Below are 26182 nucleotides of genomic sequence, written 5' to 3'. Positions count from 1 at the left end.
TGAAGGGTGCTGAAGAATTAGCTCAGTGACAGAGTAGAGAAGAAGGGCGTTCCAGGCAAGGTGAACGGCTTGTAAAAAGGCCTGGGGATGAGCGGAAACATAGCATTTTTGAGAAGCTGAAAGCAGGCCCCTGTCGTGTGAGTACAGGCAGAAGGAGAGTGGTCTAGACGGGGTTTCAGGGGATGGGTCTCTCCCCTAAAGGTGGTGGGAAGCTATTGAAAGTTCAGTATTCAACTTGTGGGGGGGTGGATGGGTGTGGCATCAGTAAATCATATTCAAACCTCACCCTGCTTTTGAACTGTGGAGCAGATTGAAAGGCAAGAGGCTGTGGGCACAGTTGGCAGCTCTTGCAGGAGGATAGGCAAGGCAGCTGGTAGCCTGGACCAAGAGGCAGGGTGGACGTAGAATGGAGGTGACAGAATCAAGAGACATTTAAAGAAAAATTGAGCAGCCTCACTGAAGGATTGGATGAAGGCAGAAAGAGGGAGAGGGAGACAATACGGGGGACTGCTGGGTTTCCTTCTACACACCTGGATGGTACACACCTGGATGGAGAGTGGTTCCTTCTACACACCTGGATGGTACACACCTGGATGGAGAGTAGTTCCTTTCCTTCTACACACCTGGATGGAGAGTGGTTCCTTTCACGGAGGTACCTGACTCTATTATTCAGCCTCCTAGGGAGTATACCAGACCCCGGAGGGAAGAGAATGGGAGAAGAAGAGAGGAATGAGAGGAATGAGAGATCTTTTACCTGGGCACAGCTGCCATAGTTACCACTTCACGGAGCAGCTGGGTGGGTTTTGGTACAACGGTACTGACTAGCCAGCTGTCGTGTTATTCTCTCCTTCATGTAGATATGTCCCTGTGGAGAGACCCATTCTGCAGTCAACGGAAGCTACATTTCCCTGGTCAAATCCCTGCAAGCCCATCATTTTAAGCTGTCCCATCACAAAGAGCAGGCGCCTGGGTGGGTGGGTAGGGGATTGGGCTAAGAAGACAGTGAGTTGGAGTGGGGTGTGGTCAGGCCCTGGCCTAGGAGTCAGGGAACTGCCACTCTTCTGAGTAGGTGTGTTGTGTGGGTCAAGCCTTGCCTGAGTCTTTGCTGCCTTCTCTATGGGACCATGATCCTGACCAATCTGACTGCACTGCACAGGGACCCTGCAGAATGGGCCACCCCTGACACGTTCAATCCGGAGCATTTTCTGGAGAATGGACAGTTTAAGGAAAAGGAAACCTTTCTGCCTTTCTCAGTAGGTGAGTTCTAACTAATAGGAGTGTCAGAATCCAGAGTCCCTCCCCCTGGTCTTCTCCCTGCTACACAAGCTACACAGAGCCCACACTGTGGAATACATGATAGTCTGCTTATCATTAACTTAAAAATAAATATAGATTGGTTGTCTGATCCACTATCATTTTGCTGATGACTCTAAGGCTCAGAAGGGGAGGAACTGGAATTTGATGACCTGAAGCCCGAGGAGCACACCCGCCCTGAGTGTATCTGGGCTGATTCTGATTAGATCTTCTTTGTTTTACCTTCACTTCATTCTATGTCATCATTGTTCACATTGGACAAGTCCCTTCATAATAGGAAAGCTGCTATGAGATGTAGGAATACCTTTCAGTCTTCTGTCTGCAGTAGCTTCAAGTTTTGTATTTCAGTACCAAGTCCCAGCCATATATTTCAAGGATTGTAATTATTCTTGCCTCACTGGTGCTTTGCTATTGAGAATTTTATCATACCCTCTTAATTACAGACTTCATTTGCAAGCACATTATCTCATTTAATCTTTGCAGCAACCCAGTTATTAATAATTAGACAGGAAAGTGATCAGTTATTTCCATTCTTAATATAAGGAAACTAAGAATAAGAGAATTGTTTCTTATCCAAGATCCTGCGCTCAAGGAATTGGCAGAACAGGGCCTAAGACTCAAGGCTTTATACTTCTAGTCCACTGCTCTCTTTACCACAACCAGAATGTAACTCATCTTCCCACTTAAAGGCCCTTCCACTTTGATTCAGAATTCGTTCCATAGGCATCAGTTAGCATATGCATGCATAACAGGCAGTCCACAAACTCAGTGGCGTAGAGCACTATCATTGCTTACAAGTCTATAGTTCAGCTACAGGTAGCTCTGCTGGTCTTAGCTGGGCTTGTTTATGTGTTTAGGAGGTCAGCTGGTTGAAAAGCTGATCTAGGATGACCCCCGCTGGAACAACAAAGCTTTCCACGTTCTCGCTCATCCTCTAGCAAACTAGTCTGGTTTGTTTACATGTTAGTGTTAAGATCCCAAGAGACAGAATGGAAACACACAATGTCTCTTAAGGCTCAGGCTGCAAACTGACATTCTATCACTTCCACTGCATTCTGTTGGCCAGTGCAAGTCATAAGGTCAGACCCAATTAAGGGAGGGGAAAATACTATAATTTTTGGTGGGAAAGGGTATGAAGTCACATTGCAAATGATGTGCGCACGAGGAGAAGAGGGAAAATGGAGTTGTTTTTGCAGTCTTATCGCTGTGATTGAGAAGAATGAAATTCAAAGAAGGCAAACAATTTGGGGATTCCCACAGGAGGTGTGACAGAATGAGGATTAAATAAAAGAAATAGAAATCTAAAAAATCCAATGAGTTAAGATAATGTCAACACACTGTTTTTTTCCCACCCTACTCCCATCTTTGGAACACAGTTGCTTCTCCTTGTTCTTGGTCTAGCACCTTCTGAAGACAGCCTCCCTGAAAGAATGAGATATGGACGGCTCCTTCTCTTTTCTTGGGAAAAGATGACCATGTGTGAAATCACTACTTCTGCATAGCCAGGGCATATTGTGAAGCTATTATTGCAAATTTATATTTTCTTTTCCTCACTGAAGTCCTTCCAGGTTGACCTGATATAGCAGCAGGCAGCTTTATGAAAGGCAAGAGTTTGGTTCCTTATTTTTCAAATAAAACCATTTGGTCATAGAGGAACACCTAGGTCATCTCTCATTTTACCAATGGAAGAATTGACCTTGTTAGATGGTGATAGCCAGGTGGTGGGAGTACTAAGAAGATACCAGTTTCCTGTGATCCAGGTGGAAGCTTAGAAAGCAAGTAGTCTTCATTTTCATGCTCTGGAAAGTAAATTCCTACTTGTCATCTTCTTGGTATCATTACCCAGCCGGCCACATGAATCAGTTCGAAGAGAGATTATTTCATGGATTTGACAGGTGGGAAAAATTTAGCTCTGTAAGATGAATTTGCTCACTACCCACAGCTGGTTACTGATGGAACCAGTACTTTAACCCTGGTTCCTGACTCTCTGGGTCCAGTTTTGTCATCATACATGGATTCTTCTAGGAGAATCTTAGTATTTACAGGACAGCCAACTAGGTACCATTTTAACAAATTTCCTCCTCGTGCTATGTGTGATGGGTAAAGAGATAAAGACGGAGGGAACAGAGATGAATGAGACACACGCTGGTAGGAAACAGAGGCCCCCCAAAAAGTCATAGCAGCATAATTGTGCAACACGTTTACTAAACACTTCTGCAAGTGTTACCTAATTTTACTTCCTCAACAGCCCCTTATAGGCAAAGGACAAAATGGAGGCATGTATACATTAATGAGTTTTCAAGAGTATTTAATTACAAGGGAAAATACAAAGTAACACATGCAGCACACAGAATTAACTACAGAGAATTATACCAGTTACAGTGTCCAGGGGAATCCCCACAAGGACAGTGAGGAAATATGTCAGAATGTTAACAAGGGCTCTTGTCTGGAATTACAACCATCTTTTACATTTTTTATTGTCTTCTTTATACTTTTTCACGCATTTAAAAAAAATGTCTGCCGGTGAATACGTATTACTTAAGGAGAAAGTAAGTTATCACAAACACACACACACAAAAGAGATGGTGGTAGTGAAACTGTGGGAGGTTGTTGCAAGGGAGGGGATAACAGAAGCCTAGAGCAGGTGTCAGAGCACAAGTGAGATGAGGTGGGGTCTGCACAGGTCGGCTGTGGCAGCGATGAGAGAGAAGTTATATACAAGGGATACTGGTCCAATAAGTAAACCCACTGACAATAATGGGAGGAAGTTACAAATAGGGAAAGAGAGAAGATAAAATGAATTCTGTGGTGTTGAATTGGAATCAGAGGTTATCAATATGAACTCAGATTTCTGATAGGTAGGTAGGTATAGAAATAAATATAGACGTACACATGGATGCATATATATAATTTAAATATATCCTCACATTATATACATACAGATTCCCCAGCTCTAGCCACTGATTCACTGAGAGCAACACTACCCTGATATCAACAAGCATGTCAAATGCCCAGATCTTGGTTTCTAGATATCATTACCCACTAAAAGGAACTTGGGACTTCTAGAAAGATGGCTAATTCTAGGGTTGGGGAAGGGAAAGTGTAAGATGATCCTGAAACACACTGTTGTGCCCAAAAGTTAAGGAAATACCAGCTTGAGTGGTCATCTAATGGCCAAATCTGGAACATCTTGAGCATCAAAACGAATAATAATAACAAATTATAACCCTCTGAATAAAAATAGGAATCTCTGAACTCATACTGATATAAATAAATGAGTGGGAAAATGGGGATGAGGGAAAGCATTTCCTTTAGTAGAATTCTAGCTAAAAGATGTGGAAGGAATGACAGAATTTTAAAGCTCACGATTTGGCAACCATCAGAGTAATAAATAATTTAGCCAAGAAATAGCAATGGAAACTAGTGGATGAAAGGTCTATGAGGAATGGTTTATTAACATAGTCTTAAAGTATTTATTAGTTACAAAGAGAAAAAGAATCATTTTATAGGGGAGAATTTGGTAAACACCACCTTAATCAAGTGATCAAAGTTAACATCACCAAAAATGGGACAAATCAAAATTCTGGACCACCCAATAGGATGAAATGAGAACACAGCCTCACTTTGGTGCTATTCTTTTCTTTTTTTTTTTTTTTAAGATTTATTTATTTATTTGAGAGAGAGAGAATGAGAGAGAGAGCACGAGAGGGAAGAGGGTCAGAGGGAGAAGCAGACTCCCTGCTGAGCAGGGAGCCCGATGTGGGCCTCGATCCTGGGACTCCAGGATCATGACCTGAGCCAAAGGCAGTCGCTTAACCAACTGAGCCACCCAGGTGCCCCTTGGTGCTATTCCTATCAGAAATGCATGACCCCCCAACCTGAATCTAATCATGAGGAAACATGAGAGGCATTTATCAAGTAATTTGTCATCTTCAAAAAAGCCAGTCATATAGACCTGGTGTGGATACACACACACAAACACACACACAATGGAATAGTATTCAGCCATAAAAAAAGAATGGAATCTTGCCATTTACAACAGCATGGATGTAGCTAGAGAGTATTATGCTAAGTGAAATAGGTTAGAGAGAGACAAATACCATATGATTTCACTCATATGTGGAATTTAAGAAACAAAACAAATGAGCAAACAAAAAAAAAGAGAGAAGCAAACCAAGAAACAGACTCTTAACTAAAGAGAACAAACTCATGGCTACCAGGGGGTGGGGAGCAGATGGGTGAAACAGTTGATGGGGATTACGGAGTACACTTGTGTGATGAGTACCGAGTAATGTATAGAATTGTTGAATCGCTATATTGTACATCTGAAACTAATATAAAACTGTATGGAATTAAAATGAAAAGCTCAGTTAAAAAAAAAAATGCCAGTCATGGAAGCTGAGGAGTCACTTGCATGACAGCCAAATGCAAACAGTTGATACTCAACTGGTCCTTTTCCAATAAAGGGCATTATTGGGACAACTGGTAAAACCTGATTGAGGATCTCCGGGGCGAAATGATGGTAATGCATCATTGTTTTCCTGAATTGGTGGTTATACTGTAGTTATGTTAGAGAATGTCCTTGCTTTTAGGAAATACATACTAAAGATTTCATAGGTAATGTAGACAATGTACTTTCAAATAAATAACTCGGAAGAAACAAGTTCTATGTATTATTCTTACAAGTCTTCTGTACTTTGAAAGTATTTCAGAATAAAACGCATGATATGGAAAGTATCACAGTAAAGAACTATAATATACAGAAAGCTATTTTAGTAATGCTGCCACTGAAAACATTTTATTTAAAGGTAGTCTTAAATTTTATTCTTCCATTTTTTGAGAATTAACTAGATGAAGTTAATGCTAAGCTATTTTACAGCTAGAATGTTTATTATTATCCAGGTAATGTGTTAAAATACTTTGTTTTGCTATTTAAGTTATTAAATTCTTTGGTCTATTTGGATTCAGTGTGTAGCCCACACAATATATAAAATAAGGTTCCCATTTTATTTTTAGGTTTTTTTTTTAAGGAGTAGGGGACAGAGGGAGAGAGAGAGAATCTTAAGCAGACTCCACGACCAGCACAGAGCCCAACACCGAACTCTATCTCATGACCCTGAGATTATGACCTGAGCCAAAATCAGGAGTCAAACACTTAACTGACTGAGCCACCCAGGAGCCCCTAAAATAAGGTTCCCATTTTAAACACATGCTCACACACACTCACACACACACACACACACACTTCCCCTGATGCCCAAATCACATGGCTAGAAAGTGGGAGGATTCAAATTGGATGTCCCTTCTGCCTCCAGTTCCTCCCTAACAGGGCGTGGGATGTGGCTAGGATGGTGCCAACTGTGGGCAAACGGATGCAGCAAGGGCCCCCCTGGGGGAAGGACCGCTCTGTGTAAGACTATTCAAGCAGAGAGCCTGAGATAATTCCAATGCAGAGAGCCATCCATGGCCGTGAGATCCGCAGTCATTAGGGAGGAAAACATGACATAAGGGAAAGCAATCTTGCATTTTAGAAACCCTGCTCTGACATTTATTGGCTTATACTTTCCTACAATTTTAAGGAATGAAAAAAATCAATCAACACAGAGTTTTTTGTTTTGCTGGCTAATGTTGTTGTTTGCTGATTGATTTTGAAAAGCCTTTCAGCTATACATCCACTTTTGAGGTCAACCCAGGCCTCCCTCATCTTTTGTCCTACACCCTGTAGGGTGTAGCTGTCTGAGGGTCAGCTGTCTGACCCCTGAAAGCATTGGCGTTTTCGAGTCCAGACTTACACTTTGGCCTGGGTAATTGTCAGATTAAATGAGCCTCTGTACATAAAGCTATGGGGCCTACCAGCCCCTTCTTCTGCTTAGGTTTTGTAAGAAGTTGAAGATGTCGGTCCCAGGCTGGGCACCCACACCAGTTGGGAAGATGACTTGTCTTATGCTTTTGTCTTTTAGGAAAGCGGGTATGCCTTGGAGAACAGTTGGCCAAGTCTGAGCTGTTTATTTTCTTCACTTCCCTTGTGCAAAAATTTACCTTCAGGACCCCCAACAATGAAAAGCTGAGCCTGAAGTTCAGAACAGGCCTCACCATCTCCCCAGTCAATCACCAACTCTGTGCAGTCCCTCAGTCCTGAAGTTGTCGGGAGGGAGAGGAGAAAGGAACGCAAGAAGTGCCATGTCCTCTGAAGACACTGGTGCCTGCTCAGAAAGGAGGTGATGGAATGGAAAGTGACTCTGAGGGACGATCATAGGAACTGAACTCAGGAAGCATGATCCAAATCCCAGCCTTGCTAGCAGATCTTTTATGTTGTGAATGATTTACCTTTTCATCCAAGAGATGAAAAGCAGATAATGATTCCTCCTCTGAAGAAAGAGCTGCTGTGAGAATCAGAGGGAATAATGGACTTTGAGTGGTTTGGGAAACCATACAGCTTATCATAAAAATTTTAGCTGAAATCGGCCTCTTTCCTGCTTGCTTCTTTAGACAGGGATTTGCTTCTAGCCTGTGGAGGTGGCTCAGGTCACAGTGGTGCCAAATGATTGGTAAGAGTTAGAATTTGGACCCTGGGACAGCCAGAGGCTGACCACAAATGCTCTCACACTTGGTGGCACTGTGCAGGCTTTATCTTGCTCCCACCTTAGAATGGCTCTCTGGGAAGTCAGCCAGGCAGCTATCACTCCCTATTTGTATTCAGGTTTCTATGAGAAAGCAGTTTCTGTGGTTTACCTAACCTAAGGAAACACTACCTTGGCTTTGGAATCAGAACCAAGCAGAGTGTGACCACTACCAACTAAACACGGGGAACAGGTTTGGGAAACAATGTGGAAATATGTTCTGCCCTTAAGGGTACCTCTTTGTCTTAATTCCTCTATCAGGCATCTCTTCTCAAGCTGTTCACATTGGATTTAACTATGGGGTAGATGTAAACTTTTCTTGCAAATAGATGGTCAGCTTTTGAATGGTTAAGTATTACCAGCCTAAATTCAACTGGGCCGTGGTGCAGTATTTTATAGCAGGGAACCAGAAATGCCAGAATCCTGCCCAATCCTTCTGCATGTACTTGCTGAGGGGAGACAATGGCCAGAAAATTGAAGGCCAGGTAACACTGATGGTCCACAGAGTTTTGACGCCAACCCCAATGCAAACAAACACAAAAACGCCTGCTAAACTGGACTAAACCATATGGAAGATCTTTTTTCCTAAGGTAGAGACCTTGTATGCTTCTGCCTGCTCTTCTGGAACTCTGCTACCACCATTTAAACAGGCCCATGTAACCCCAATGAATGATGAGAAATACATGGCCCGGTCATTGCTGTTGCAACCCTAGCTGACATCTTGCTGACCACCAGAGCTGTTCTAAGACCATCTGAGATGAGCTGGACCCAAGCATATCCAGCAGCTGAACGCAGACGCATGAATGATCCCAGCTGAGATGAGAATTGCCCACCTGAACCCAGCCTAAACTGCCAACCTTAGATTTATGAGTTAAATGGTTATTGTTTTCAGATGCACTGTTACACAGAAATTGCTAACTAATACATTCCTTGAGGGTAGGAACAGTATCTTATTCAAGAACAATGCCTGAAACATGATAGGGCTCAAAAAAATAGTGAATTAGTAAATAAAATAAGGTAGAATAATTATGGGCTGGTGCTAGATTGGACCTATCACTCCAAATCAGATCTCTGCCACTACCCCTCTGTCCTTGTCACCTCATTCCAATGACCTATTTCTCAGTCCTCATGCCAATTTCTCTAAAATCCTTCAGGAACACAGTGGAGGAATGCAAGCTTGTTCTTACCTCACTGTTCCATTTCCCAGGTGGCTGTTCCATTTCCCAGGTGGCTGTTCCATTTCCCAGGTGGCTTTCTGGAATGGGGCCACCTATTCCTTTTCCCGGTGCTTACTTCTCAAGAATAGGCTGATGTCCCTGGATGGGTATTTTGTACTATCTGTGTTTTTGTGCATTCACCATAAGCTATGTGTTCTGCTGCGAAAAGCTAAGAACTTTTCCCTCTGCTTTTGAAGCAGATAAGAAATTAAGCAAGAATAAAGGGTCAAATGCAAAGGGCCACTTTCAGGGGCTGGCATGGAGTCATTGATGATGCCGTTGCAACAGTCAGGGTCAGAACAGAGGCCTCTCTCAGTCCAAATATTTCAAAGGTCCAAAAATATCACAGAGCTCTGATGTACATAAAACAACATTAAAAGATTCAAGGGGGTGGAGGAGTGTAGCACAGAGAGTCAGATGAATGGGGGGCCAGGCCTGAATTCAGTTCCAGGTTTTACCATTTATTAACTTCCATCTGTGAACTAAACAGGCTACTTTACTTTCCTGAACTCATACCCTAATCTGCAAAATAGAAATAAATGATACCTACTCTGGTAAATTAGGAAACTGATCAAAAGAGCCACTATCCCTCTCTGGGTCGCTTTTCTTTGTGGTACTCCTCCCGGTGGGACAATTATGTATAATTGCCCTAATACATCCAAGAATGAGCATGTCAGTTGCTCAATAAAATGAACAAAAGTTCCACAGATTCAACATGTTTCTTTTTCCTCTGCCCCGAGACCAGCAATGTCCCAGATAAAGGTCTGTCAGCCTACAACCAGTTGACAAAGACATAAAGCCGAGTCACAGCTGATTCAAGATGGACAGGCAATAAGACAAACCTATTTTTTTGTGAGCCACTAAGACTTTGGGATTGTTGATTATGCAGCATAAGTTATCCTAAACTGTCTGATATATCAGCATTTTAATTGAGAGGACCATATATATTTATGTTTGTAGTTACCGTGAACACCAAATATGCATGTGTCTCTCTATATATTATTATATATATATTATATACTATATATAATGTTACTTTAATACATATTAAACATATAAATTTATATATCAGATATATTATATAATTATTACATGTTATATTAAACAAAGTCAGTGTTTGGCATAGAATAAATTGTAGTTGTAATGCTGTTACAGTTATTTTAGACAAAAATTTTAGTTATTTCTACACCTTTTTTCTAGACAATTTGATCTTTTCCTCACTGGGTTCACAGAACAATATATTCTCCCTATTGATGACAGGATCATCATAAATCCTTTGATGGGCTGCTGTACTCTGAAATCCCAGTGTGCCATCACGGGTAGTCTAGGAGAATGGCACCCTCTGCATTTGGACTGTGCACGGCCATATGTGTGGGCCTGCTTCTTGGCTGGGTGTATGATAATTTTTGTGATCTGAAACTTGCTCACTTCATCAATTACATCTTTTAGTATTTCTGCCAAACAAGTGAACTCCTATCAATTCCCTACACAGACTAGGTCCTCTGTCATCTTCATGTTTTTAGATGAGCAATTTTTTTTCTGTAAGAAGTATCTCATGACACATGGCAGACCCAGCCTAAACGTCAACTCTCCAGTGACATTTTTCTTGACTCTCAGCCAGCTGGTTGCTCCCTCCTTCATTCTCTGAGGATTTTATTCAAAAGTTTTCATTTCCTTTATCCATGTAATCTCCCAGTTACACTGAGCTTTTTGGAGGCAGTTGTGCCTTGCTCACACAGGCTCAGTCCCTAACAGTTTTGGTGCATAGTAGATGCTCAGTAAATGTTTGTTGGACCTATAGGATGGGGGAGAGGAGCCGAGTGACTAAGGCAGAGCAGGGGCACTAAAGGTGCATGGTGTCAGACATTTCCTGCTGCTATGTAGCAAGTTTCTGAGCTCTATGTGCCTTAACTTCACATTCAAAGACTGTACGCTAAGGTCCCTTCTAGTTCTAGAAATCTGACCTGTGGAGGGATCTTCTGAAATGGCAAAGCAAGGACCTTCAAAAAGCCACTCCTCCATAAAAGCACTAGGAAACTAACAAAAGTTATCAAAATCCACATTTCCACAACTCTGAAAAGTAACCAAAGTCTTGCAACAATCTGAGCATTGAAGGTGGAAAAAAAAATAAAAATAAAGGAGCTGGATCTCAGTAAGAACAGCAAGCTCTGTGGCATTTTAACTTACCCTATTCCCATTCTCTTCTCCCCAGCTCTGCAGTCTCCTTAAAAAGCAGCAGCCTCACAGCCGCGGGGCTGAGAACACCGAGCACCAAGTAACCGCGGGAGGAAGTAGGACGGGTTTGGAGCACCAGATGGCCTTCACTACTTGACCCGTGTGGCAGTTCCCTGAAAAGCCCCATTCTCAGGGCTGGTCTTTATTTGACCTGACTCAAGTTGAGTCTGTGTGAACTACACTGTAAGGCATTTGTGGAAAAACATCGGTAACAATTGTGCAACACTGCAGTAACCAAGGTGGTGATACCAGTTGGTGCTCACAAGAGGATTAAAAGGGAAAACTGGGGAAGGAGATGTCCATGGGAGCTTCAAACAGCTCTGACACATTTCTGGGAACCTAAAAGGCCAGGCACATGTAAGGACTGTGTGCCTGGCCAGGAAGGACCTGAGAAGGCCCTAATCTCTCATTCTGGCTGACCTTGAGGCTCTGCATAAGCAGGACATTAAAGCTAAGACAGAGTTGTAAACTACCTGCTAGTGTGTCCAAGATGTAACCCAACTCATATGCAGAGCCTTGAGACATTTACTGGTTCAAGGCACTTAAGGAAACCTCTGTCCAAACATGACTAACGCAGTACTAACAGAGCAGAACATCCAGTGGCTGCACATGATGGGGAATAGAAATTTTACAGAATTCGTTCCAGAAAGTCACCAAACAAGAAGCAACAAAACCGGCAACAGTAACAGACCTGGGTGGTTCCTGATTTCCAGAGTTTCCACATCATATCATCTAAAATGTCAAATTTTTAACAAACCAATTATGAACCAGGTAAAGAAATAGCAAACTATGGCCAACACACAGGATACAAAGCAAACAACAGAAATTCCCTGAGGACACCTAGACATTGGATTTATGATACAAAAAACAGGGTAAGCTATTTTTTAACAACTTTAAAGTATTAATAAATTCTAATTAATATTTATTTCAATTTAAGAGACTTTAATATGAGACATTTTTGCATATATTTATAGTGTATCACTTGTTTTTATATGTAAGTATGCATTTTGAAAAATATCACTACAATCAAGCTACATAATTTATCCATCATCTCTATAGTTAACTTTGTGTGGGGGGGAGGGTGGGCAGGGGGTTAAGATCTAGCCTCTTAGAAATTTCAAGTATGAAATGCAATATTGTTAACTGTCATCACCATGATGTACATTAGATCTCCAGAACTTATTCATCCCACATAACTGAAACTTTGTGCCCTTTAACAAATACCACCCCATTTCCCCCACCCTCCAGCCCCTGGGGAACCAGTTTTACTCCCTGTTTTTATGAGTTCGGCATTTTATTTATTTTTTTTTAAGATTTTTATTTATTTATTGAGAGAGAGAGAGAATGGTAGAGAGAGAGCATGAGATGGAGGAAGGTCAGAGGGAGAAGCAGACTCCCTGCTGAGCAGGGAGCCCGACGCGGGACTCGATCCCGGGACCCCAGGATCACGACCCGAGCTGAAGGCAGTCGCCCAACCAACTGAGCCACCCAGGCGCCCATGAGTTCGGCATTTTAGATTTCACATTTAAGTGATATCATGCAGTATTTGTCTTTCACTGTCTGTCTTATTTCACTTAGCATGATGTCCTCCAGGTTCACCCTTGTTGCAAACGGCAGTGTTTCCTTCTTTTTTAAAAGCTAAAAAATACTCCTGATTTCTTCTGGTTGCCATAGGAAAGGACTGTCTTCCAGTTCTAATAGCCCTTTACTTTCTAGCCTGCTTTATTCTTTCTTATGGATAGCACATAGTCCCGGGTTTTTTAATCCATTCAGCTGCTCTGTATCTTTTGATTGAAAAGTTAAATCAATTTTCATTTAAAATAACTACTGATACAGAAGAATTTATTACCCTTTTGTTAAATGATGTGTTTTGTAGTTTTCTTCTTCTCTCCTGTTGTCTTCCTTTGTGTATTTTTTTTTTCTATTGATAGGCTTTGGTTTTTTCCTCATTTTCTTTTATGTAACTTCTGAAAGTATTTTTCTATGAAGCTTACATAAACTATCATAACAGACAATCTCAAGTGGGTAACCTCACTTATTAACAAATGTCTACACTTCAACCTCTCTTTTCCCCCAACATTATGTTAATGATGTCACAATTTAGATCTATTTATATTGTGTATCCATTAATATCATTTATAGTTGCTGTTAATACTTTGTCATCTACCCACCACTGTAAAGTAATATAGTATTATATTTACCTTGGCCAATGACTTCCATACTTCCTATACTCTTGTGTTGCTGTTTAGCATTCTTTCATTTCAACTTGAAGAACTCCCTTTAGTATTTCATTTCGGGCAGGTCTAGTGGTAATGAATTCCTTCAGCTTTTGTTTATCTAACAATCTTTACCATTCCCTTATTTTTGAAGGACAGGTTTGTCAGGATAAGTATTCATGGTTGGCAGGATTTTTTTTTCTTTCAGCTTTCTGAATATATCATCCCATTCCCTTCTGGACTGTAAGATTTCTGCTGAAAAATCTACGCATAGTCTTAAGGGAGTTCCCTTGTGTGTAACATGTCATTTTTCTCTTGCTGTTTCAAAATTCTGTCATTCACTTTTGACAATTTGATTATAATGTGTCTTGGTGTGAGTCCCTTTCATCTTATTTGGTATCCTTTGGGCCTCGTGGATCTGGATTTCTATTTTTTCTTCCAGGTTTGGAAAGTTTTCAGATATTATTTCTTTGAATAAGCTTTCTGCCCATTTCTCTTTCTCTTTCTGGGACTCCCATAATGAGTATCCTCTAAGTCTCATAAGCTCTCTTCACTTTTTCATTCTTTTTTTCCATTTTACCAAATGATTTCCAATGACCTTTTAGTTTGTTGATCCTTTCTTCTGCTTAATCTAGTCTGTCACTAAAGCTTATTTTTGAATTTTTCATTTCAGTTATTGTGTTCTTCAACTCTATGATTTCTGTTCGGTACTTTTAAATATTTTCTTTTTGTTGACATTCTCACTTAGCTCATGCATTGTTCTCCTGCATGAGATGTTCAGTGAACATCTTTATGATCGTTATTTTTAATTCTGTTAGGTAAATCAGAAAACTCCATTTCATCAGGGTCAGTTTCTGGAGATTTACCTTGTTCTTTTATCTAGAACAGATTATCCTCTTTCTTCATTTTCCTTGACATTCTGTGTTGGTTTCTGCACATTAGATAAAACACCCACCTCTTCCAGTCTTCACAGACTGGCCTTGTATAGGAGATGAGCCTCACAAATCAGCTTGGCCAGAGATTCTGAATGCCTCTCAAACCTGTGTGCTTGTCCAAGCTGCCATCTTTGCTTTTAGTGGCCCCCAAGAGAATAGAGTATGCCAAGTACTGTCAGTGCCTCAAGAAAGGTGAGATAAAAGCCAATTCCTCACATAGCAGCTAGAAAAGTTTGGAGCATTAGGTGTGTGGTCCAATTCCTTCTCTCCTCAGGGAGAAGCTGAGAGCAAGAGTTTATCACTCATTTGCTCTACATTGAGCTGGGGAGTGGAGTTGTGGCAAATTCCTGCTCCCTCGTTTAGACCACACACTTTTTTTTCTTTAAATTTTTTATTGTTATGTTAGTCACCATATATTACATCATTAGTTTTTTAAAATAATTTTTTATTGTTATGTTAATCACCATACATTAGTTTTTGATGTAGTGTTCCATGATTGTTTGTGCATAACACCCAGAGCTCCACGCAGAACGTGCCCTCTTTAATACTCATCACCAGGCTAACCCATCCCCCCACCCCCTCCCCTCTAGAACCCTCAGTTTGTTTTTCAGAGTCCATCGTCTCTCATGGTTCGTCTCCCCCTCTGATTTTCTCCCCTTCATTCTTCCCCTCCTGCTATCTTCTTCTTTTTTTTTTCTTAACATATATTGCATTATTTGTTGCAGAGGTACAGATCTGTGATTCAACAGTCTTGCACAATTCACAGCGCTCACCATAGCACATACCCTCCCCAATGTCTATCACCCAGACACCCCATCCCTCCCACCCCACCCCCACTCCAGCAAACCTGTTTGTTTCCTGAGATTAAGAATTCCTCATATCAGTGAGGTCATATGATACATGTCTTTCTCTGATTGACTTATTTCACTCAGCATAACACCCTCTAGACCACACACTCTTTCAAATGGCTGTTTTGTTTTCTGTGCCCCTAGGGTCCTAGCAAGTGCTGGGTCATGCTAGCTCTCACAGATGGCTGGGTTAGAAGCCAGTCCCTTGGGTAGCAGCTGAAAAGGCTGGGGGGAGGGAGGTTAGGTGTGAAGTTGAACTCCTTCGAGGGAGAAGCTGAGGACTTGGTTTTATTGCTGTATCATGCTGGATATAGGAGCTGTGTGAAGTGCCCATACACCTGTTCAAAAATCCCAAAAGATTAGTCATTACCTGTGCAGTCAGCTCCCAGAAACAGGCAAGTTAGAAGCCAAATTATCAGGCAGCAATTGGAAAAGTCAGGGCAGTAGTATAGTCTCCCTTCCAGAGAGATGCTGGATTTTATTGTGGAATGAGCTGAGATGAGGAGTCATAACAAGAGCCTGCAGGGCCATTCAAAACTGTTGCTTTCTCTATAGACCCAAAGGGACTAGTGAAGGCTGCCCCTTGCCAACTCCTAGAGACAAGAAAGTTAGAAGTTAGACCATCAGGCAACAGCTGGAAAAGTCAGGGTAGTAGATGTATAGTTCAACTCCTTCCAGGGAGAAGCTGAAAGCTTGGTTTTTTCACTAGAGTGAGCCAGGGGGAGAAGCTATATGAAGTGCTCATGAGCCTGCTCAAGCTCCAGAGGACTGGTAATTGCCTACCTCATCAGCTTCTACATGCAGGCTAGTTAGTGGGTAAATCCTCAGGCAGCAGGGAAAATTAAGAGTGCTAGATGTGCGGTCAAACCTCTCCAGGGAGAAACTCAGAGCTGAGCTTTATTGCCTATCACTCAGCACTGAGCCAGGGGAAGAGCCCCAGGAAGTGTTTGTGCACCCGTTTAAAACCACATCCTTGTACCTGGAAGGGATTATGCTAAGTGAAGTAAGTCAATCAGAGAAAGACAATTATATGGTTTTATCACTCATATGTGGAACAAAAGAAATAGTGCAGAGGATCATAGGGGAAGGGAGGGAAAACTGAAGGGGAAGATATCAGAGAGGGAGACAAACCATGAGGGACTCTGGACTCTGGGAAACAAACTGAGGGTTGTGGAAGAGGAGATGGGTGGGGGGATGGGGTAACTGGGTGATGGGCATTAAGGAGGACACATGACATGATGAACACTGGGTATTATACACAACTAATGAATCACTGAACACTACATCAAAAACTAATGATGTAGTGTATGGTGATTAACATAACAATAAAAAATTATTTTAAAAAAACTAATGATGAATTATATGTTGGTTAAATTTAAATAAATACAAAATAAAAAAAAATAAAACCACATCCTTGTTCTTTGAGGTCCTAGGAGATTAGCAAATACCAGGCCCCATCAGCAACCAGAGATGGCTTAGTTAGAACCTCATTCTTCAGGTAGCAGCCATAAAAGTTGGCATGCTGGATGTATGGTCCATACCTTTCCCTCCCCAGGGAGAAACTGGTTGCTGGGGGCAGGATTTATGGTGAGAGTATGTTTCAGCTTTTCCTACCTGTTTCCATATGGTTATTTCCTTAGTCACCTAGTATGCACAAGTCTCTCATAACGGTTTTTCTGGATTTCTCTCAGAAGTATGGATCCATGTGTGGCAGTTTATTCACTGAGTCCATGGATGGAGCATTTCTTAATTTCTTGTCTATTCAGATGCTCCTTCAGCGCACTTCCCTTATCTCTTCAGAGCGTCTTGAGACTGGATTTCTAAAGAAAACATTCTGCACATCATTAGCAAGTCTATTTCAGCTAGTACATATATACTGACTTGTAGAAGATACTGTGCCAAGTACTGTGGGGAAAACAGATGAACCAGATATGGCCAACGATCTCAAGAAACAGTGTAGTGAGACAGACATTTGAGGGAAAAAAAAAAAAAGTAGATCACAGTAAGGTCACAAAGACAGAGTTGGAAATTTTCAGAACAATAGCTCTCATCTTGTTTGAGGAACCCTGGAAGGATTTATGGAAGAGGGAAATATTTGAGCTGAAGCAAGAGGCAAGACATCTAAATTGCAGCTTTTACTACTTACCGATAGCAAGTTGCTGCAGCCCAGGTGACAAGGAAGTGGAGTGCTTCGCCATCAAAACCATAGCCAGCTTAAGAATCCAACTGCAGCTCTATCCCTGAGCATGTCATTGTGTACAGGAAGAGGTCTGAAAGTTTTACTTCACTACATTTCTGTGATCACAAATCACCTGAAACTTCAGAGATGCAGAATGTATACATTCAACCTACGCATCTAAAACAGAGCTGTCCAATTCAATTTTCTGTGACGATTGCTATTTCCTTACTTGCACTGTCCAATACTGTAGCCACAAGGCATGTGTGGCTGTGAGGGAATAAAATTTATGTTTCAATACCCATTGTGGCTAGCAGCCACCATATTGGTCAGTGCAGGTCAAGAACCTTTAGTTGCTCTTAGTGGACTAATCACAAAATAATGTGATGATGTTGGGCCAGAATTTATTGCTAAGTTCAGAAAGTTAGATTTATAGAAGCATGTTGTTTTGGGATAATGGGATCAATCTAGAGTAAGATGGGATTTCACTTTTTTCTCCATTTTTGCATATCTGGCACATGAACTTCATTCATGATAAAACAAGTATTTACCGAGCATCCCTTAACAGCAACAGAATTAAACCTTTCCAAGACATGTTCCAAGAACGTGGTACACCTGCATTTTCCTAAAAATTTCACAACTCATTTTAACAAACATGTAGAGATTAGGAAATAAGTAGGATGCTGGAAAAAAAATAAAGTAGCTTTAAAAAAAATTGCTTAAGAGAAATTTGGGCTGGAAGTGACAGCTGATATGACTCAATGGCAGTATCAGACATCCAAGTGCCTTCTTCCTTGTTGTTCTACTGTCCCTGAGGTTGCCCCTCACTACTATTCACATCTTTTTGGCCAGAACCTAGTTAAATGGCCTCACCTAGTTACAACGGAGTCTGGGAAATAGTTATTCTCCCTACCCCACTCCTCCATCACAGGATGGCAAATGTAACAAACTAAAAATATGGCATTCTGTTACTAAAGAAAGGGAGAATGGTTGTGGAGAGATAAGTAGCAATCTCTGCCAAAGAAAACCCAGAAATATTCTGGATTTCATGATAATGCAAAATGTCTAGATCACAGTGATGAAACCAGAGACATAAAAGGGAACACCAGCAAATGACTTTTACACATCTTCTTATTCACCAAAAAATTCAAATAAAAAACAAAATTAGATGAATTAAATTAATGCAATTATTTTTCTTTAACAAACTAAATATTTGAAGTCCTTTATTTAAAGCAGCAAATAAACGTGCACTCGTACCCACTAAAAAATCCACTGTAATTGTCAGACACAGAAATCAGGAAATTTAAAATCTTTCACAACTATTATAGTTATTGGACAATCATTTATTTAAAATAATATCCTAAATACTTACAAAAATAAATCAAGTATTGCTTCTATTTTTCAAGTGTCAAAGTCTTTGCCATAGAAAATAGAAAGAACCTTTTTTAAACTAAATGTAACATTTAAGATACATCAAGTTTAATAACTGCACACTATTTTCTTTAATGGTTGTGCTTTACAAATTTCCAAACTACTTCTTTGCAATGTACAGGTTCACAACAGGCATGTATGCATACAACCATACACACACATTTTTACATAGGAATGTTTCTCATCAAATATGCATACGGAGAACCTAACACACTACTGTGGCCTAAAAGCCACCCCCACAGAGCCAAATGTGCCAAAATACAGAAAGAGGTGTAGATGTAGAAACATTATCTAACATTCAAATTAGCAATCCAGTTACCAAAGATGATGACATTTTAATGAAGGACATTCAGTTTAATGTTTCTATATAAGACATTAATTCTTAATCTATACTAAATCATCAGTTCAATAGCCTTACTCACTGAAAAAATAGAATGAACTTCAAATATTTCTCAATACATTAAGTGATCACTGTCATTTGTATACACACAATTTTATTTTAAAAAGAGGAATATTAACCTTAGAGCAAATGCTCGAAATTAAGGATCATTTCCAAATTGGTCTGTTGTTTAATCTTTTATCACTGGGACATTCAATTCCTTATCAAACAGAGAAATGCTGGATTTCTCTTCCCTGGCATATGCACTCAAGCCTCACAACACAGACGTGTATAAATCATGGTTCATGATGAATATTTATAATGCTGCACCACCCACAGGGTGTCAATCTCACTACATTAACCAGATGTGGAAAATAATCTCACTTCTGATCAGTTCCTGAATTTCTGTACGGTTAATCACAATAATACAGAACTTTACATTACTCTTGTATAAATACTTCTATATTGAGCATCTTAAATTCTACTTATCAACTAGAAAAGTGATAAATCACAAAATTTGTTTTTCTCTCTATTAAAAAAAAGAATCTAGCCTTCTGTCCTAATTCAGAAATTGCATGAATTATTTAGAAATTCCAAATATAATTGAAAATTTATGAGCAATTGACTGTGAAAATACTCATTTATTGAAATTGATGTTTTACAATAAATTCCAATAAAAGGGAGCTTGAAGAGCTTGTAAAATCTCAATTATAAGCAAGTAGTAAACACCAAAGGAGCAGATGTCTTACACTGACCAAAATATACCAAAATGCCATAATATCTGGAAAATTTTTATTAGCATGCTAAAATATTTTCAAAGGGCTATTTCATTTCACTAAAAGTTGCAGGCAAGCAGACTCTAAGAATATACAAAAATGCAAACCAACAATATAACTGCACCAATAAAAAAACATCAAAATCTAAGAGGTAGTCAACAGAAGTAACCCTGATGCGAAAACACATCCTGGTAGCTGCTCCCTAAATCTTAAGAGACCTAACTGCAATAGGAAATTCTTGTATTGTCAATGATTAGAAAAAATGTATTGGTAGAGAATCTACAAATCAAGTATTTAAATGAATAATACTGTAAATGGAACAATACTCATATATGCAAAGAAAGGCTGACAATAAAATCCAGATCAGGGTCTACAGCCTGCAGGCCAAATCTGTCCTACTGTCAGTTTTTGTAAATAAAATTGTATTGAAACACAATAACATCCATTTTGCTCATATACATTGTTTATGGTTTCTGCTCTCACACCATCTGTCACAAGTCCAGTACTTGGGGCAGATCATATGGCTCAAAAAGCCTACAATATTTCCTAAAATATTTACCATCTCTCTCTTTACAAAAAGTTTGCTGACCCCTGGTCCAGACATCCGCTGAGAGAGATGCAGTTGTTGAATGGCTGGAAAGATTAACAACGAATGTCAGAACATAAGGTATTCAACTCTAAGGAATGCAAACTGCTCTTTATGTCACAATTCAATTCCATTTCATATCTGAAACAGTTCTAACATTTTTCTACTTTTTATTTTTGTCGTCAAATATCAAAGAGTATTTCCAAGTTACTATAAAAAGGTTTAGCAGAGCACTGTCCAATAGAACTTTTTGCAATGATGGACTTTTCTTATATCTGCACTTTCCAATACTGTAGCCACCAGCCCCACGTGGCTCTCAAGCATCGGGAAACGTGGCTGATGTGACCAAGAAACTGAATTTTTCATCTTAATTATTTTTATTGAAATTGCCACACATGGCTTGTGGCTATAATACCGGACAGCAGAGATTTAACTCAACTAAAGTTCTAAAGTGTGACTCTTAAAAATGGCCAAAAGAATTAGAAAATAAAACCTCTGAAAAGAAGAGGTTTGGACAGAAGTGGACTGAAGACCATAAACGGAGTCCCAGACAGATTCCTTAATTCATAAACAAAAGTCAAACGGATTCCAGACTGTTTCCTCACTGCAACATCTCCTTGCAGTGCAAGGAAAAAACTATTACAGTATGTTTTTCAGCAAAAGCCCTGATAATCTTATGCTTAAAAGCAATAATTACAATCATATTAAAACAGGTGTGGACGTGCCACACAAATTATATTTTTTGCCTTGCTTCCCACCAGAAAAATCACCTTTTATAAAAGTCAGTTCATTCCATACCGTTAGCATGTCAACCATGCTGTACAGAAGCCCTTGTTTATAACAGGTACACTGAAGAACTATGAAGTCTCCTGAATCTGCAAAATCTCCAATTAGTCACTTTTACTATGGCAGAAGTCACTGCAATGGTCCAATCTTCCAAATGCTATATCTTCCATTACATGATAGAATAGACCCATCTGATGACAGATTTGAGGATAGAGGTAAAACCTTATACATATATAAAGTCAAAAAATATAGCTCTTGTATAGTTCTCCACGTACCTACCTCAAGACTATTTTTATATGGACCGAAACAATAAAACAAATATATATTTTTAAATTACTTATTACTGATTATACATTGTAAATTAACCAAGTTACTGGTACCACTGAAGACATTAAACTAAAATATACCAAGTCAATATGAACTTATAACACTCTCAGAAGACAAATGTTTGAGATGTGTGCCTAATGACATCTTCTACTCAAATGTGCTCCCTTCGAGAAATAGCAAATTTTATACTTTGTTTCCAAAGTCAGCTGACAAAATTAATTTTATGCATACTGATTTTTAAATAGCTGACATCCACCATCATAAATTTCTTTTTTAACCTGGCAGTTAACTGAAGGATACAAACTATTTTAAGGGCACTTCTGTTTATGGTTTCTTTTGTAGTTTAATCAGGTGTTGTAGCAGGAACTTTGACAGAGAGATTTCTCCTGGTGCTGGTGATGTGCCGCTGCTGCGCTAAGAAAGACCGGGCGGGGGTACACGCACCAGTGTCTTTGCCAGCACCACTGCCGCTCACAAGTCTAGACTCCATCCCCAGTTTCTGGAATGCTAGACTCTGAACAAAAATAAGCAAACAAATAACAAGACTATTTAGAGTCTGTAAAATGCTTTTCACATTTATTAAGTCACTTAATCCCCCAAATTCTATAAAGCTGTTGTTTTCCTCATTTTATAGAAAAAGGAAAGGGTTCAGAAGCTAATTAATCTGTGCATCGTCATGTTAGCAAGGAAGAGGAAACGAAGGCATAAAATCCAGTTTCTCTATTTTAACCTACCGAATTCGAAACCATAAAAAACATTCTAAACTTCAGCTTAATTGTAACAATAAAAAAAGGTTCCAAAGTAAATCTTTGTGTTTGGGCCTTCACTCTATGAGCATACACAGCACAAGAGAAAAGCTCAGATCAACGGTTCTCAAATGTGGTCCCCAGATTATCATTTGCACCACTGGGAATTTGTTAAAAATGCAAGTTCTACCTTGTAGACTCTAGCCAGACCTACTAAATCAGAAGTTCTGCAGATGAGTCCAACAACTTGTGTTCTAACAGGTCTTCTGATTCATGCATCACAGTTTACATTCACTATCGTCTATCTACATACTGATGGATACATGATGAATTACTGTGGTTATAGATGGTGGGTTTCGTAGTAAGAGAAATCATTACTTTCTCTCACTAGACCATATAACAGAATTTTACTAAGCTTAGAACAGTGAGTTACTAGTATAATGCATAAAATATAGTAAATGCTCAAAAGACATGGGTGGTGGGGGGTGGGAGGGATGGGGTGGCTGGGTGATAGACATTGGGGAGGGTATGTGCTATGGTGAGTGCTGTGAATTGTGCAAGACTGTTGAATCACAGACCTGTACCTCTGAAACAAATAATACATTATATGTTAAAAAAAAAAGAAGAAGAAGAAGATAGCAGGAAGGGAAGAATGAAGGGAGGGAAATCGGAGGGGGAGACAAACCATGAGAGATGATGGACTCTGAAAAACAAACTGAGGGTTCTAGAGGGGAGGGTGGTGGGGGGATGGGTTAGTCCGGTGATGGGTATTAAAGAGGGCATGTACTGCATGGAGCACTGGGTGTTATATGAAAACAATGAATCGTGGATCACTACATCAAAAACTAATGATGTAATGTATGGTGATTAACATAACATAATAAAAAAATTAAAGAAAAAACAAAAACAAACAAAAAACAAATCCTTTAAAAAAAAAGACACGGGTAGAAAATGAATAAATAATGTGTTATTTGGCTCTAATATCTTTAATAATTTATGTATCAAGAGGCTACAGAGGAACAAAGAAATAATGTTCCTGGTCTTAACTAGGATGACTGACTCATGCGGGAAGGTTCCGGGAACACTTCACCTATAGTTTCCTTCATGGCCTTGCTAAATTAAGCCAGATTTTACCAAATAGAGAAGGGAAGGAAAGAGCACAGAAAAAAGTAGAGCGACATAGAAGAGCAGGCATGTTTGAAGCAGGGCACCCAGTTCTATGTGGTAAAGCACAGGGTCCACACATGGACAGAGTCCATAAAGTGATATTCTCTCATACTAAATAAGCAGCAGCTAAAGTAGATAATGGCTGTGTGTTACTCTCTCTGTGGATTAAAATAATCCAAAAGAACCATATATATCACGAAATGCTTGAAAACATCTTGCTGAGAGTAAGGATGACAAAATAAAATAACTTCAAATAATTTTATACTACTCTCTCATTGTTAAGACAGATAATACTGAAGAGTATTCCTGATTTTATTTTATTTTTTTAAGATTTTATTTATTTATTTGACAGAGAGAGACACAGCGAGAGAGGGAACACAAACAGGAGGAGTGGCAGAGGGAGAAGCAGGCTTTCCACCGAGCAGGGAACCGGATGTGGGGCTTGATCCCAGGACCCTGGGATTATAACCTAAGCCAAAGGCAGATGCTTAACAACTGTGCCACCCAGGCGGCCTGAGTATTCCTGATTTTAAAAAAAACAGTGAAAGACACACTTAGAGGCTTTATGGGATGTTAAAATAAATGCTGAGTACTAGAAGCACTTAATTTTGCATTGCGCAGATATTCCTGCTTCTACAGAAACACATATGAAGCTCAAATTAAATATTTTCACTCAAATAAGACAATTTTTGAAATATTTATGAACTGTTGTATGTGTGCTTCATGTGTATCAACTAAGGTTGATGAGTCACAAAATCAATTTCTTTATTTTGAGAAGATCAAAATCAACCAAAAACATTAAATTAAAATATACAATTTTAAGTATGACCAAAGTTAAAAAAAAAAAAAGAGAGAGAGAGAGAGACTATGACAGGAGATACCTGAGTACAATGCACACAGTCAGGGTAACTTCTGTTCAGTTACATATGTAAACATGTACAGGTACTGATTTATGGTATAAATTATATTTCCTCCTATGGTTCCTGGTCAAAATGTTTGATAAGCACAACATCCAATCACTGGCTGAATGTCAACTCACCTTATTGTACCAGGCAGAAACAATGAGTTTTTCTTCATAATCACGGAATTTTGCTACCTTACATTCACTCTGCAAAAAGATACAAGGACTATCAAGATCCCAGAAATAAACCGAAACTACCAAAAATGGAATCATTTTTTCCTGTGCTCACTTAGAGAATTTTAAAAAATGCACAGTGTGGCATAAAGCAGTCAAAATCTGAGCAGAATCAATGGAGAATGCAAGCACAATGCCTTTAAGAAAGAATAAGACCATGACTAGTAAATATTTATTTCAAACACTTTACTGGGAGATGTTCAGTAACAACAATAAACATGACACTGGTGATTCTCATGCTACCGTCCCACCATCTAGAGAAGAACACCTGGCTCAGATGACAGAACAGAGCTGCACCTGTGGGGGTCAGAACTAAGGAGAAAGAGGATACAGAACATGTACCCCAGAAAATCCAAGACAAATTTTAATCTTTTAATTCCTGGTGATCTGTATACTAGACTGCCTGTGGCCATATTTGCACACTTCCCTCGACATCTATTTAATTCCTCGAATATAGCAAATTTTGTAATTTCACTGGGCACCAGATACAGTTGACTCATTATAAACTAAACCATTTGAATGTTCCTACAGCAAGATGCTCATGTGCCTCCCTCATACCTTGTATGCTTTTTGTATCATGAGCATCTTGCTATAATATATATAAAACACTTTGCAAAGGAAACTAGAACATGTCCAATTATAAAATCTATGAACATACAATTCCAGACTGATATAATTAACCCAAGTAGTAAAAATGATACCATCATTAGCACAAAAATAACTTCTAAAATTTGAGGACTCAGCTAGTTAATGAGATGTCATCACTAACAGAGCTATGCATGATTAGTAACCAATACTGCCATTTTAGTGCAAGGGCTTACTGGATTCTGTGAGCACCTTCTTCCCCCCTTAGGAATTGCAACTAAGCAGCTTTACTTAGGTTCAAGTGAGGAACATGGAGAAGAGAAAGAAAATCTGGTTAACTGAGTACGGTACCTTTTTTAAAAGGTGAGTTTGGTTTCTTCCTTCCTTTCCCTTTCTTTCTTTCTTTCTTTTCTTTCTTTCACATTTTCTGAATGAACTCTAATCCACATAATTTTAAAAGGAGCTAATATTATAGCAGAACTCTATTAGACACTAAGGGATATCCACATGATTGGCTGTTGTGGGAAGAGAGATACAAAGCAGCAGAGTACACACACTCGCAGAGACCAATCTCATGGGCTAGCGAGACTCTGTAATAAACACCGAGTGCTAAAACATGACATCTCTAACTTCTGACCTCAACCAACCTCTTGTGAGACTTGATCATTTACGGCAGATATATGACAGCAATTAATCACCAGGG

General features: G+C 39.6%; 2 protein-coding genes across 4 annotated transcripts in view; one reads left to right on the top strand and one right to left on the bottom strand.

Annotated features, from left to right (window-relative positions):
* The window catches only part of LOC113926705 (cytochrome P450 2J2), a 33863-nt gene extending 26097 nt beyond the window's left edge, over nucleotides 1-7766 (top strand). Inside the window, exons 7-8 of the mRNA XM_027601999.2 lie at nucleotides 1119-1257; nucleotides 7275-7766. Coding sequence (XP_027457800.2) covers nucleotides 1119-1257; nucleotides 7275-7453 — 318 coding nt within the window. The 3' untranslated portion in view covers nucleotides 7454-7766. The remainder of the gene's footprint in view (nucleotides 1-1118; nucleotides 1258-7274) is intronic.
* Nucleotides 7767-22169: 14403 nt separating this feature from the next.
* Nucleotides 22170-26182, bottom strand: part of HOOK1 (hook microtubule tethering protein 1) — a 59687-nt gene continuing 55674 nt past the window's right edge. For 2 of the 3 annotated variants that reach the window (XM_027613439.2, XM_027613430.2), the window contains exons 22-23: nucleotides 24799-24867; nucleotides 22190-22360 (exon numbers count right to left, since the gene is read on the bottom strand). In XM_027613439.2, the coding sequence (XP_027469240.2) occupies nucleotides 22190-22360; nucleotides 24799-24867 (240 nt within the window). Of the gene's footprint in view, nucleotides 22361-24798; nucleotides 24868-26182 lie in introns of all 3 variants that reach the window. The other variant, XM_027613446.2, reaches the window with a different exon arrangement.

Source organism: Zalophus californianus, chromosome 4, assembly GCF_009762305.2.
Source record: "Zalophus californianus isolate mZalCal1 chromosome 4, mZalCal1.pri.v2, whole genome shotgun sequence".
Taxonomy (NCBI): Eukaryota; Metazoa; Chordata; class Mammalia; order Carnivora; family Otariidae; genus Zalophus; species Zalophus californianus.
This window is presented reverse-complemented; position numbering and strand designations above follow the sequence as displayed.